Source organism: Phalangium opilio, unplaced genomic scaffold (genome assembly GCF_054372755.1).
Source record: "Phalangium opilio isolate 3A_F unplaced genomic scaffold, DU_Popi_V2 ptg000113l_1, whole genome shotgun sequence".
NCBI classification, from domain to species: Eukaryota; Metazoa; Arthropoda; class Arachnida; order Opiliones; family Phalangiidae; genus Phalangium; species Phalangium opilio.
The window spans coordinates 3030281-3044931 of NW_028324209.1; the positions used below are offsets into that span (position 1 = coordinate 3030281).

General features: G+C 38.0%; 2 protein-coding genes across 4 annotated transcripts in view; one reads left to right on the forward strand and one right to left on the reverse strand.

Annotated features, from left to right (window-relative positions):
- Positions 1 to 37: 37 nt before the first annotated feature.
- Positions 38 to 14651, forward strand: part of Orp8 (Oxysterol-binding protein-related protein 8) — a 101785-nt gene continuing 87171 nt past the window's right edge. For all 3 annotated transcript variants that reach the window (XM_089853137.1, XM_089853138.1, XM_089853139.1), the window contains exon 1: positions 38 to 400. In XM_089853137.1, the coding sequence (XP_089709263.1) occupies positions 318 to 400 (83 nt within the window). In that variant the 5' untranslated portion in view covers positions 38 to 317. The remainder of the gene's footprint in view (positions 401 to 14651) is intronic.
- LOC149623334 (core alpha-(1,3)-fucosyltransferase-like) overlaps positions 544 to 14651 on the reverse strand; it is a 78590-nt gene continuing 64482 nt past the window's right edge. Inside the window, exons 3-6 of the mRNA XM_089853144.1 lie at positions 2666 to 3586; positions 2320 to 2522; positions 2021 to 2248; positions 544 to 1897 (exon numbers count right to left, since the gene is read on the reverse strand). Of these exons, the coding sequence (XP_089709270.1) occupies positions 1534 to 1897; positions 2021 to 2248; positions 2320 to 2522; positions 2666 to 3364 (1494 nt within the window). The 5' untranslated portion in view covers positions 3365 to 3586 and the 3' untranslated portion in view covers positions 544 to 1533. The remainder of the gene's footprint in view (positions 1898 to 2020; positions 2249 to 2319; positions 2523 to 2665; positions 3587 to 14651) is intronic.

Consider the following 14651-nt stretch of genomic DNA (forward strand, 5'->3'; position numbering starts at 1 on the left):
AGACGCTTTAGCGCCATTTCACCACTACGATTACGCCATTTGTAGTCTAGCAGACTATCACCCGAAGATAGCGATTGAAGATGAGTTGCACAAAAAAACGGCGTTACATCGCGATTAATTTGTTTTTATTTCAACAAATATTATTAGTAATAGTCGGAAAGCATTGTGAAATATTAATCTATTGTAAAATTTGGTTGCTGGACGTGTTTCAATAGCGGAAAATGTGTTCTGAAACTTTCACGTTCGTCCTTCGTCGTTAAAATATGGCCAAGGCTTAGTAATCGACCTAGTGCCCAGTGGAGCGGGCCATTGTGTCCATGCGTGATGACGCCAATCTGCGGAATTTTAACGGTGGACCCGATATGGACTTTCGACAAGATGTCTTCATTAAGGATTTAAGGTAGGAATTTAAATTTTTATTTAGTCTAGAAGGTAAGAAAGGGGATTTTATGAGTAATAAATAATTTATTCATATTATCACAACATGAAACGAAAGGTCTTGTAGGATTCAAGGGGGGAGTGTTCTAAATTGAAAGAACGAAATTCTAACGTTTTAATTTTATTATAATTTGCTATAAAAGCTAGAATTAGCGTTTTATTAGACCAAGGACCTAAGCCAAGGCTTAACAAATTTATTGTCTTTTAATATTTTATTTTACATCTAATTTATTTATATATAATTAAGTGACATAATCAAACGGCAATGGCTTTAATTGCCCTCGACTATTCAATGGCCCGTTAATAGCAAAGCTATTTAATTATGGTTATAATTAAAAACGACGGATCCAAATATATCTCTGCTTTAGTTTTTATGGTACTACGTCATTGGCTAATTAGAAACCTATAGTGTTTTCGTAGCCAATTTTAATATTCAAAATTTTCATCCGTCACTGCGTTAAATACTATAGATTTTGTGCCGTTTCGTGACGGGTGACGTCACGCTTTAATTATAATTTATTTAGAAAGTAGTTAATTACTGATAATTATGGAAAACAAACAATTATAGATGAATGTAAGTTGGTGATCGTTCACAAAGATATTGATATTTTAAATACCTACGTTGATTTAGATATGTGATTATAAATTATCATAATTAGAGAATGTAAACCTTAATTTCTGGTTTAATTTAGAAATTATAATACTCTTTCAGGGCAAAATTATATCACACAAATTATGAAAAATAATCATACGCGTTGATAAAAAATTAAAATCACTTAATAGGGAACAATTATGGAAAAGAGGGTTTTTTGTCAGCAAATTTAAATAATTAAACAACGAAGTTTTTAAACTGGAATGCAATTATGAATCACAGTTGATAAATTTACGTAGGAATTGAATTCATAAAACGTCATGGAAACGAAAAATTGACTCGAATTTGAATTTTTTTGACTAAGTTTTTCTCAAATTTCATCTTCACTAAATTCTTATTTTTAAACAACTCTACCCGCCCTTTATAGTTTAAAAGGGAATGTTTTAGAGTTTTTGTTTTCGTCACGAAATTTAGTTTTTAATTTGTAAATGTTTTTAATAATTTCAACGTTTGGCCTCGTTGACGGAAGCCTCATTCTCTTTAACATGATTGGACCATTGGTCCGGCACGCACGTTCCTGGCCCCGCCCACCAATTATGCATGTCTTTGTAGGAGTGTTGACGTAATGGGGTTTCCGCGTGCAATAGGGCGCACAATCGGCACCAGAAAAACGTGTTGATAAATTCCCCCGTCTGTTTCCATCTAAAGTAATCGTTGTATAAACTTTCGTTTTTCGCTAACACGTGAAGATAGTCCGCCAGTTCTTTAGCGGAAGGGAATTCCTCCACGTGTATGTAACTCTTGTAAGGGGCGTTGCGTTCGTAGTCTTCGGGTTGGGCACCCATGACGATAGGCAAAACGTTGCGGCTAGGGTTAGAAAAATTCGGTTAGTCTTAAATCAAACACGACTACCACGTCATCTGCTATTATTCGTAACCTAAGCAGACGACAGATTATGGCCATGTTGGGATAATATCCTTAACCACGTACCTTAACCCGTTGACGTAGAACTTTTCAGTTATATAATCTTTACAATTTGAGTTTTCAAACGCGAGATAGAAACGATAATCTTTATCAAGCATATCGAAACAACGATGAGCTTGGTTTCGAGGACACCTTTTAGGGCCGCATGATCCGTAAATGTCCACGTCGATGTATTTGGCTAATTCCCTGGCGTACTGCATTCGTTTATTACGCGCCGCGCAGTTCGAAACAAACCTGGAATGATAATGATGAAACCAATGATTAATATAGGCCCAAATAAACTTTTAAGGCGAAGCCAACATTACCAGGCAACCATCTTGTTTTTCCCTATGGCGTAATTTTTCTTGAGCGGCAATGTTTTTAGTTTGCTGTCATAAGGGACCCATTTTTCGTAAGGAGCCACCAAATCTGAGTCATGGCGATAGGTTGCGGTCCAGTTGAAGACGTCGTTAAGGCCTCCAAAGCCTTGAGTGTGTAAGGGACACTCCAGAAGGAACAGAATCCAAACCTTTTATAGAAACAGATAAATATCACCAAAGTTTATTAGATACGCATATACTAAACGTTTAATATATTTACGCGCTGTAACATTGGAAAGAGTTAATTTTGACTGAGAAGCTACGCGAAGTTTATAAAATATATTGTACGTACTTGTTCAGGATGTCTCCTGTGTTTGGGCCACGAAAATCGGTCCTTAAAGAATATGGCATCAGCCTTCGAGGCTTCCCGCGTGTCCGTTGTCAATTCACAAGTATTTACCGGGCACTTGTCTCGTATAAAAACATTTCGGCCCATAGGCAAATCATTCCAACCACCGCGACCGAAAAAGAGTAAAATTTTCTTATTTTTCACTTTATGGTCCTCGCTTCCGCCTTTGTCATTAGGCTCGCGATGGTCGTCCGCGTGACGCGGGACGCTAAACATCAACTGTTCCACGATTCTATCCCCGCTGTCCTCGTGAGGATATAGTCTAGTTCGCCTACCTCTCGCTGGAGGACGCATTTTACCACCTCGCATGAACCAGGGGCGGTTTCTAGTAAAGTCCCTATGAATTTGCGGTATATCTTCCGCGGATAATCCGGCCGAAAGTCCTCTGGCCGTACCACCCAAACCCGGGTAGTGAGCGTGATTTCCGGATCCGGGTTTCCTCGAGGCATTGTCAACCACGAGGCGCGAGTCTTGATCGGAATTAAGCCCCGAGCCGGGTAAGGAATCGACGTCAACGGCCCCGCCGTTACTACCCGCGCTTGACTGGAAGGCATCTCGAAACCGGAAGTTGATACCGACTAAGGCGAGACCCGTAAAGAGCACCAGGGTGAGCAGCAACCTTCTTAGTCGCAAACGGGGCATGACCCCCCTCACCCCGAGCCCCAGCGCGCGAGAAACTCCCACGTAACCACCAACGTCCGAGCCGGACGCTCTCCTAAACTAAACTGATCCCAAATGCCTCTGGTATCGCGTCTTTAGCCGCTGGAGAAACTCTTGGTCGCGTCTGCGGCGATGGGGGACGTTGGGATGTCTCGAAGGTGCTTCCCGCCATCTATCGCTACTCGATCCTGCTCCAACTTGAACCTGTAAAAGAAAAGAAGAAACGATAGGGTCATATCCAGGGGTTTAGGGGCATCAGGCGAGACTCTGAGATGCAACTTTAGATTAAACCCTTGATCCCTTTTCTTTGTTGACTTGTTTGTGCGAGTGTTTGTATGTGTTTGTGAGAAGGGTTAATCTTTAGGCCCTAACGTCGTGGTACAAAAAAAAAAGAAGAACACAATAGATATTGAACGTCCCTTATATGTTCTCTTTCGAGATCCATATTCTAGCTCTTCTCTTTTTGATTTCTTAAAGTAGGAAAGTTTTTTTTAGCATCGAGACAGTTTCTGGAAAATGTATCTTTCTCTTTCAGAGCTTGAAGGTTGGGTGAAACTACAATCATTTCTAAAAATATTTCCTATTATTGGCACGGATAAAGTGGACGGGTTATATATAAATTATTACATCAGTAAAGTTCTTAGAAAGCAACTTGAAATAATTTTCATAGTTTCTTAATACCTTTCATATAATTTTTAGAAATAAAGTATTGATTTTGACCGCGTTTCACTTTCTCTTTAAGCTATCTTTTCGCCGACTTAAGCAAGCTGTAACATATAGGTAGAAGGGTTTTCTATTGATATATTATATCGGATACGTGAAAAAAAGTTCAAAAAACCGAACCAAACTTAGAGAAAATGTCATCAAATGTTTTTTCCCTATACTTTTTCCAGGAAGAAGAAAAGAGAAACTAGGATAGAAATGAAATCTAAATGTATTTTTAGATTTGTTATTTGGGAAGGTTTTTTCTGGCGACTTTAGGTTTGGGGGTAAAGGGTTGGGGTGGGTTGAAATCTCCGTTATTCTATACCACCGCAGGACTGTTTTTGACTCTAGCTATCCATTTCAGTTTGACAAAAGAAAATCGACAAAAGTAAAGAAAAATAAGAACCTACCCCTCCTTCCCTCTTCCCGAAAGAGGAGAGAGAGAGAGAAATCAATTTGAACTTTTTATATTATGTTTATTTTACTGCAAAAAGGAGTTGTTTTTCCTTATTTCCTTGGAAGAGTTCAAAAATACCGCTGTGGGCTTGATAAGGACAGGGATAGATTTAATTTTAGAAGTAGGAATGGAGAACGGTTTCACTCAGACTCATAGCCCAGGGTAGAGCCCCTCCCTCCAACACGTAACGAAAAATTTAAATTATCTTATTGGCTCACTTAAACTACGTTTTGATGACGTTGCTCAGTAGCGCCGCCAGGATTATTTCTCGCGTAGGCACAGCATGATCTACAGGCCCCCCTCCCTTTTGTTGTGAATATTTGTCATGCATAATTTTTAATGTATTTCAGGATTTTGAGGAATATAATAGATTTAACGATTAGATTTCAGTATTTCCTTTTTTGTGAGATTATTAAGAGTACGAAGTTTTTGGCAACCGTGTCCTTGCGACCCTTCTTATAAATTTAGTCAATAATTACAGCTGTCTTGAAGTCTCTTATCAGGGATTATCTTTCGTTTCCGTGAAGCACCTAAAAAGTTACTCTAGTGTAATCTTGGTGTGTTTACAGTTGGAAAATTTTATTCCTCTCCGCGATGCATGCCGCCTACCGTTTTTAGGTTGGGAGGGGAATTTCCAACTCGTGTCCTTTCTAGTTTCTATACAAGAGAGGTGTAACCTGGGGGTCAACGGTCAACACTTTAGCGGGGGGATATTGTTCTTTAGAATATAAAGAAAACGGGTTTTGAAAATGCTCTCTTGTACATTACAAAAACATAGTGTAGCGAATATGTCAAACAGGTGTGAGATGTTGTGTTAGATTTTTACAGATAGAAATATAAACTATGAAAGTACATAAAGTAATTAAACGCTGTTAAACTAAGAAATAAAATTTTATTTGAAGGCCACTATAGGCACGTTTTTAAACATTTGGAGGCCCCTCAAGTAGGCCAAAATTTTCCAACGTAGGCACGTGCCTACCCGTGCCTACTGCTGGCGGCGCGACTGACGTTGCTGACGGGGACGGCGAAAAATACGTAATCCTTTTCTACCTCTGTCGGTATGACCCGCCTCTTTCTTTCATACCCCTTCGTCCCGTGGAAGGAGGTCCGGGACTTTGACGCGCGCCCAGATTACTCTGTTCTCCATTCCTACTTCTAAAATTAAATCTATCCCTGGTAAGGACAAGGAAGATGGAGCGAGCGAAGTTCGGTTAGTTTGCGAAACGTAGAAGGTCACGTGTCTATATTTGCAGCACGATATGTACAAACAGCAACATCTATACTTTGTCCCACCCTGTGTTTACGGATTAACTTTTGAAGTTATATCCGTGGTTTCCGATAAAAAATTAAATATCAAAAAGCTAGCTGCTGAGTTATATTTTTAAATCATAATTAGCATGCTAGCAACTTACATTAATAATCTTTATATTTCGCGCTTTTTTATGGGTTCTTAATTAATTATTAAAGACACGTAACAAACGTTTCTTTACAAGAAGAGAGTTCGGAATAACATAGCGTCGTCTCGAATCTTATTTTTAAATTTCATCAAAGTGGGAGTATGAGTTGCGACAACAGAAATCCCTTGACCTACAGTATAGTGTCGCCGCTGCGACAATAAGCGGATTGCTTTGCTCACACCCACTTTCTTTTTCCGGATAACATTCCTTCGGGGAAGAATCGCTTTTCGTTCAAAAATTCTTTTTTTTTTCGGCACACGCGAATCTGACTTCTTCACGCTATCGCGTCTCAGAACCTTTCTTTTCTCCATAAGTTCATAAGATATGTTCACCAAAAGTTTGTCACTGGTTACAAACTGGAGCTTGTTATGAAGTAACGTAGGTCATAGATTGTGGTAAAGCGACGCCTGGTGAGGCGCTGTCAAAGGCTTAGAACAGACGAAATAGGAAAGTGGAAGTCCTGCAAAATTAACCGAGTGTAGTCAATTCTCGCTTGTAGTTCTCGAACATATCTCTCAGTCTCTATAGGTTGTGTCATACTTATGGAACGTATCTCATAAACTTATGCCGATACTTATACCAAAGTTTGAAGCAAAAGTCTTGGGAGATATGGCTGGCCGCTGTTCCTATCTCGAAACTTTTAAAGGTTCCTGTTTGGTTTCTACTTTTTAGTAAAAAAACTAAAAACCTTTTAGAATTTTTCAGTTCTTTTACAAAACGAAAGAACCAACTTCGGTTCGTTCTCAGCAGTTTGAGGGATTCAAAGAAAGTCTATGCGCTATAAGTCAAATTTGAAAGTTACTTTTCTTTAGATTTCTTTTCTTCCTCTATGCTCTATAGGTTAGGTTTTTCCGGGGTTTTCACAAATTCTAAGGTATTGTATTCTACGGATTCTTGATATAGTCTGTGTTTGTCAGAATAAGCGTGCAAAGTCGTATTTTATGTTAAATTTGACACTGAGTTATGCGTCGCACCGCAGAAAGTGTTGGCGGATGTAGGAGTTTTGCTTTTGAAAATTGAATAGCCCTTTTACGCTATATCTCCTTCATTGGACGATGGAGTGCCTCAATTGGAACGCGGTTCTAACAAATAAGGGCGCTTTGGAAAAATCGCAATTACTCGTTTTTGGCCTAGCCCCTGTGTGTTGGTTTCTCTGCAAGTAATAAACGAATTTGTCTATTGTACGGAATTGGAATTGAAAGAGAACTAATAAATTAAACTGAATTGAATCAGTATCACGAATCAAGATGAAAAAATAAGCATTGCTCCCACTAGGTCCCTAAAAGTATAGTTCCTATTTTCCTGCAAGGTCCTTAATCTACCCTAAAGCCGCATTTTCATAGAAGCTAGAAGCGTGAAAAAAACGCGCGAGAGCGAGAAAATGTCGCTAGAACTCAATCTCGCTTCTAGCTTTGGTATTTTCATTTACGCTGGAAGCATATACTAGAAGCCAGAAAATGACAAACTAGAGCGAGAAAATGACGCTAGCTCCGATCTGTCTGAGACAGATATTTCTAGCGTCCCGCTTAGCGAGAAGCGAGATGCTGCTGCCACGTGATGCATTTTTAACGAATCATAAGGACATAAACAAAGTGGGGTTTTCTTTACGTGGTTTCTTCTGCATTTGAAATCACGAGTTCTATGTCGGCATGATGGCGAGTAAGAAAGAGTTAAAGGGAGGGTGAAATCGAAAATCAAGTGAATTTTTTATCGATTATTCTACTAATTATAAGACTAATCAGCATAGTGAAACATCCAATAAATAACACCAAATGATTTAAAATTTCAAATAAGTTTAAAATACCATTTATAATTTTAAATAAGTTCCTTTTACCAATTGCGTAACACCCTGCCTTTTTATTAACAAAATTCTCGTGGCACGCTCCATGTCAAATGTTATTTATCGCGACATGTGATAAATTTGCGCGCGGTGTATAAATAGTGGCGCGAGATGTGGAGCGTGCTACGATTTGAAATTAAATTTCAATCGAGGCCTAATTGTAATTTTAAAATCATTCAGTGTCATTTCTTGGATGTTTCTCTATGCAGATTGGTCTTATAATTAGGAGAGAAATAGATAAAAAATCACATGATTTTCCACTTCATCATCCCTTTAAAAGAAAAGGTTTAACACGAAAGAGAAATAAAAATATTTGAGAAGGAGACAATTATTAGTTGCATAATAATTAGAGAAGGTTTATGGATAGAAAGTCGAAAGATTATAGAAATAGGGAGATCAACGAAACGTGGTAGGAAGTTGCTTACTAAAATAAAAATTTCGTGTTGGCCTACTGTTGTCGTTGTTTTTGCCTTGAAACGTTGTTACGAGGAGAGTGTTAAGATCAATTGTAGTATTAACTACTTTTAGTTTTTGACGGTAGAGGGCGCAAAGGTTAAAAACATCAAGTTTACCGTCTTCAATGAAAATGCGTCAGCGAGAAATAAATTGCGAGAACGTGCTGTGTTTTTCTAGCGCAAGAGTTTGAAACCGCTACAGCAACACGCTACTCGCCAAGCGGGAAGCGAGAACGCAATTTCTAGCTTCTATGAAAATGCGGCTTTAAATCGGTTATTGGTCCTTAAATCGCGCTATGTTCCAAAAACCACAGATAAAAAGCATTTATTTAATAGTTAGCCAAGGGGATATATCTTGAAGAACTGTTTCAGTAAAGAAATAACGAAAACTCGTCAGTCCAAACAAAAATATCTGTAAAAAGTCCGAAATAACTTGCTATTTTGTAGCAAATTGGAAAAAGAGTGATATAAAATGTTCATAACTTCACTTAATACTTGAAAATGTGTCCGTTCACGACATTTTTATGTATTAAAGATGTCATTTTGTTTTACCAGTGCATGGTCCCTGTAAAATCCTTTGCATAAAACTTGTATTTTTTATCTATGTAAATAATTGAAACATTTGTACCCAAAAATAACCTTAACAAAAAATAACCTAACCAAGAAAAAATAACCTGTATAGAAAAAAAACCACCTGCAAAATATCTCCTTCAAAATCAACAAAAGCTTAAACCCAACATTCAATACCTTGTCAATAATCTAAAGAACAAATTGTAAACCGAAAACCGTGAAAACACGCCCAACTAAATTCCCTCCGAGAGCAAAAAACTTTAACCCTTGACCTGACCTAACCCTAAACCAGGAGTAACACGCTGACCAAGGGGGAAGGAAGTGGGGGGCGGATTCCTGATTTTCACGTTATCTATAGCAATGTAAACAAGATGGCCCAAGGGCTGGGCCTTAATAGTAATTTTACACGGCTCACGTGACCCCCCGTATAGTTGACAACTAAAAACATTTCTGAAACACAATCGTGTATCCCTTTAATTTCTAATAACGTCACATTTCAAATAATATTAATGAAACTAAATTGTGCACCCCACTAAAGTATAATTTTTAAAAACCATACGAATCAAATAATGTATTTAAACAAAATCCTGGATCCCCTAAACCAGAAATCACTATGACCGTAAAGCGTCCCCTCTATTTTACGAAACCTAGCCTAACCATCCAGCATAATCTCTGATGTATCACGCGCACAAAGTGCAGTAGTGCACGAAAATTATCATCTTGTTTCCCTTCACTCAAAAAAGCCCGCGAGATTTAAACTACCTTTCTTTCCTCTCTCTCCGAGCGGGATGCCCCCTCTCCCTCTTCCCCCTCTCACTAATATACCAGGCAGGCAATTCTCTCTCTACGCGGAGCTTCGTATCGCCACCGCGTACGCTAGCGATCTCTCTCTCTCATCGTAAGCGTACGTTTCGCGGACGCGACCGGTTTCCCTCTCTTATCGTAAGCGTTCGTTTCGCGGACGCGTCCGGGACAGGGACAGGGACAGGGACAGGGGTTTTGGTGCCGTTTCTTAAATTTTACCGTAATTAAAATTACGTGTAAAATTAAAAAGAGTCACTTCGCTTCGCAACCTGAACTTAACAACTTCGCTTCAAACTCTCAACAACTGAAGCTACCTTAAACTCTGTCCCTCCCTGAAACAGAGTAACGACCAATGTAACCAAGCATTTAAATAAACCTTTTTGTTAGTTGTTTAACTTAGTAGTTTTACTATATCACGCGCTCACGATTCACACGAACTAGGAATTTAGATAACCTTTTAAAACCAACTCATTTCAATGAACAAAACTTCAGTCTAACCAAACGGATAAACGGGGATCCTTAAGAAATAAACTATTAAACCCCCCGCAAGAAATAACAGTCCCTTTTTGTTTCCTACTATCAAAGTTTTGGTCCCTATTTTACCCAATTTTTATCGTGAAATGTCCCTTTCCCCCTATTTATTCTTGAGATGTAGCCCTGAAAAAGTTTTCATCTCATCTCTTCCTCACTGTACAACCACAAAAATCCAAATCCTTTCGCACGCCACAACAAGAGCGATGAATATCACGCGATATCAAAACGGGCGCATTACTCTAACCCTCGCTTTTATTTCCAAAACTCCAGTATAAGAAATTCTAATATTTTAATTCATTTTCTTCCACTAGACAGAACCGCCAAAGATAAAAGAAAAAACATTAAAAATCTGAAAAATATTTGAAAAGGGGGACTCGTATAAGATGAAATTGAATAGATAAATCTTTTCCGCTTCCCAAAATCTTTATTAACTCCTCCTTCCCTCGCTCTTGGTCCTCCGGAAAGGGGGGGGGGGGTTTGGGACCCCGAAATTAATTAAAAGTAAACAAGAAAGGGGTACGTAGAAAGCGCCGAGCAGTCCTCCGAGATGAGATATCAACCCCATTCCCCCCCCCCCGACCCCCGGAAAAACAAAAGATTTGGGAAAAATAAAAAAAATATCTGAATAGATATTTGTCAGTCTACAAACTCCTTTGAGAGAAATTCTTTTATACTCTTCGAATATTCAATTCTTCTATAAGATTGATTAGTTTCTCCGTTATATTGGCACTACTTTTATATAGGGTTTCTTTTTATACTACCAGATGTATATAATACTTCTCTTCGAGAGAAGTGTACCTCGCAAAGCCGGGTAATTGTAACAACATTCTTCCCAACATCAAATTAACATTCGAAGCAAGGCTACTAAACCGAATCACATGCGCGATAAATAGTTCCCTGATAATTACTCTATTAGCGCTTAATTATTTGCTAAGGCGCATGCGCTTGTGGATTTTTGTCGTGACGTCAAGACAATCAAGGTTTGTGGGTTGATTACTGAGGATTTGGTATAAAACAGTTATATAATTCACCCTATCACGGTGCGATGCCCATCTGAAGTTTGATGAGCATTAGAGCAAATAAAAGGGTGCATGAGTCTGGTAAGAATCATGTTACATAACTAAAGTATTAAGGGGATACTGAGTGTCATCCTTCTTCTATTATCCCCTTCTGATATTACGTATCGTTCCGCGCTACCTTTATTTTAAAGGAGACTCAGGAACTATATGATGGATTTGGAATTTTAGGTGAAATATCTTATAGTGTATAAAGAAAGGTATATCGTACATATACCGTTCCGTTTATGTCGAATATGAAAGAGAAATAGACTTTAGTGAAGGCAACACCCAGCCTGAAATTGAAGGGAGGGAGTCGAGTGATGATGGTGTTAATGATTATTTTAGGAGAAGTCAACGTCTCAACTTCTTTTTTTTTTTAATTATAATTCGAGGGCTCAAAGGTTTGGACTGAGCCAAAAGTTAATTACACCATAAAATGGTTTAATTTCATATTTGTGTTTTGGTAATTTTCCTTGCATCAACTAATATATTTATAACTGCGTCTTGCTACTATTACTACTACTCATTTTTGGAGACAAAAATCTCGAGAAATCTATCAGGGAAAATAACATTAAACTGTCAGGGAATTCGGAATGTCTAGCGTTTAATACAAAGTTTACAAACCTGTAGAACTTGGAAATGTCAGGGAAATAAGTTGTTGACTTAAAATTCGGAGAAAACAAAAGGGAAATTTATAATTTTTAGAAAAATTCCTTGAATTCGCTGGGAAAATCATAATTTTTGGAAAAATTCAAGGAAAACGGAGGGAAATTTACAATTTCTTAAAAAAATCCTTGAATTCGCAGGGAAAATCATAATTTTTTAAAGAATTCAGGGAAAACGCAGGGAAAGTTATGGGTATAAATCCTGTAAATTTCAGGGAAATTTGTTTTCCAAAATTTGTATATGAACCCTGGTCAAATCTATGGCAACCCAGGTCCCAACTTTTATTATTTTATCCAGGGCTGTTTGTATTCGAACAGGTACATTTTTTACTAGAAAAAGCTAGTAGCCAGCCACTTTTCTACAAAATATCATTAACCTTTCTTAAACTTTTCTCCTTGATATCGATAACCCCTGAGGGAACGCGCGACGAAAACTAGCGGAAAAAAGTGATCTTGTCAAATTTTTCTTTTTTTACTGCAACACCCACTTTAAGTTTGCACTATCTTCTCTTTCACCTATGGGTCTATAACATTTTCATCTATCTCTTCCGTACCTTTGGCTTTGGAGTCAAGTTACGTGGGCTCAGCTTTATATAGATTTCTCCTTCCCCTAAACTCATCCGTATATATGGGTACGAGATTTATTTTTTTTTTTTACAAATACACCATTTTGACTGCGCTGTATTCTTCCGTTGTCATCAATCATTCTTTATCACTTACAATGTCAAGATAAATTTGCAGCGTGTATTATTCCCCCGTTTTCTCTCTGTTGCTTCCTTCGCGATTATTGCTTTTTTCGTTCACGTGCCTGATACATTATGAGTTTGTTAAATTTTACCATTAATATTACCTTTTCTTAGATAACCGAAAAACGTTCAAGTTCTGCCCTTTAAATTAAATTTAGTTTAGTTTAGTTTAATTACCCGAGAAGTTCAGGACTAAAACATCTTACGCTGCTTGCTATAAAACCTTAAAAATCTTTTCAATATTAATGGAGAAATTATATAAATTCATAGGAAGATATAATCCACTCTAAATTTTCATTTTTTCTAGCTCGGATCGCTATGATGTAATATATATTACCATAACTTCGGTTTCAAAGCAAATTACGACTGATTTAGGGACGTATTTGAGGGTGTATGTTAATGAGTAATTTAAGGGGACCGTTATAAATTATTCTTAGCAAACAGACTTTAACTCCATTAATCACGTTAACGCGAATATGGTCTAGAGAGTCCCTTGATTATTTTCTGTTTACTTATACAAGGATATTTGAATATCATTTCAGTAAAATCGTTTTTTTTTATTTATTATTTGATGTATGGCTTGATAAGAAAATATCAGAAATATTTTTTGACAATCCCTATACGCGGTGAATTATATTTTGCGCCTAAAAATTTTGCTTTCAATTTCCTCCCAACCAATTTTAACATTTTATCCCCCTGGCGTTTGAAATAAATTAGTTTCGTATTGATTAGAAGCGTAAACTGAAGGCTAAAAATAGACCTAAATTAGTGGTTGTCCAAAACTAACAACGTAGTTAATTAGATCGAAGCCTTAGGACCCGAAAGGAACTCCCAAATTCTATTCGGAAAAGAAATCGTACGAAATTTATTTTTATATCGTAGCATTTCATCTTCCCTTTAAAGTACTTGGAGACCTCTAGCTAGCTACTCCTCCGGAAGAAGAGATACAAAATATCCGGTAAAAGATTGAAAACTCTGGTCCCTTTTATTGTGTTTAATTTCTAAAAGCCGTGTCCCCTGAGGATATCCGTTTATATCCAGAGCAATGACACAGAATACAGTATGGTCTCTGAGGAAAAAGTTAAAACGGATAATGCAATATTCGCATTTTCCTACTAATTAGGCTTACCAGCCTAATTTTAACGTGTTTACTCGTTTCCCAACATATGACCTTTGTCCTGTGCTCCATGTTGCGCAACTTGCGCTATCATTGGTATTTTGGCTTTAGAGTTAGTTCGGATTTGAAGCCTAATTTTGACCATTTACCCGTTTCCCACCATATGACCTTGAACTAAGTTCCTCGCTCCATGTTGAGTTATCATCGGGTATTAGGCCTAGGTTTGATTTGCTAATTCGCAGGATTTTGACAGCTTTAGTAGTTTCCCATCATACGAACTTGAACTTAGTCCTACGTTCCATGTTGACATCAGGCACGATGTCACGCGAATTCAAAGATCAAGTGTGTATAGACGACAGGAAAGTTTGTGCCGAATTAGTCCTGCACCATATATTGATCTAAGCCTAATTTCTATACGTTAGGCCTACCTAACTCGTGCCTTTTTGAAGATTGTACCTGAAATAAGGCCTGGGGAATTAAGGCTAAGGCGTGAAAGGAATGGGGTTTTACTAAATCCCTAATTAACCTTGTTGCTTCCAGAGCACTGTTCTTTGGCCTCCCTCGAATAGAATATAGAAGCCCAAATAAAAAAGGTACGAACGTAGGACGGATGTAATTCTTGGGCAGAACCAGTGTAGGAGGAAGAGGAGAAAGAGAGAGAGAGAAATCGGGGGGAAGAGAGATTTAGCGAGAATAAAACGGAAGAAACTGGGACTGGAGTTAACATCAGTTACCATAGCAACGGAAAACAGACTTGTAGCCACCTATTTTAGGCCACTGTATTGCGTATATATACACGCCTTCGTAGACGAGGCTTAACTGTAGTTACTTTTTTATCGGGCCCAAGTCCTAACTCAGACC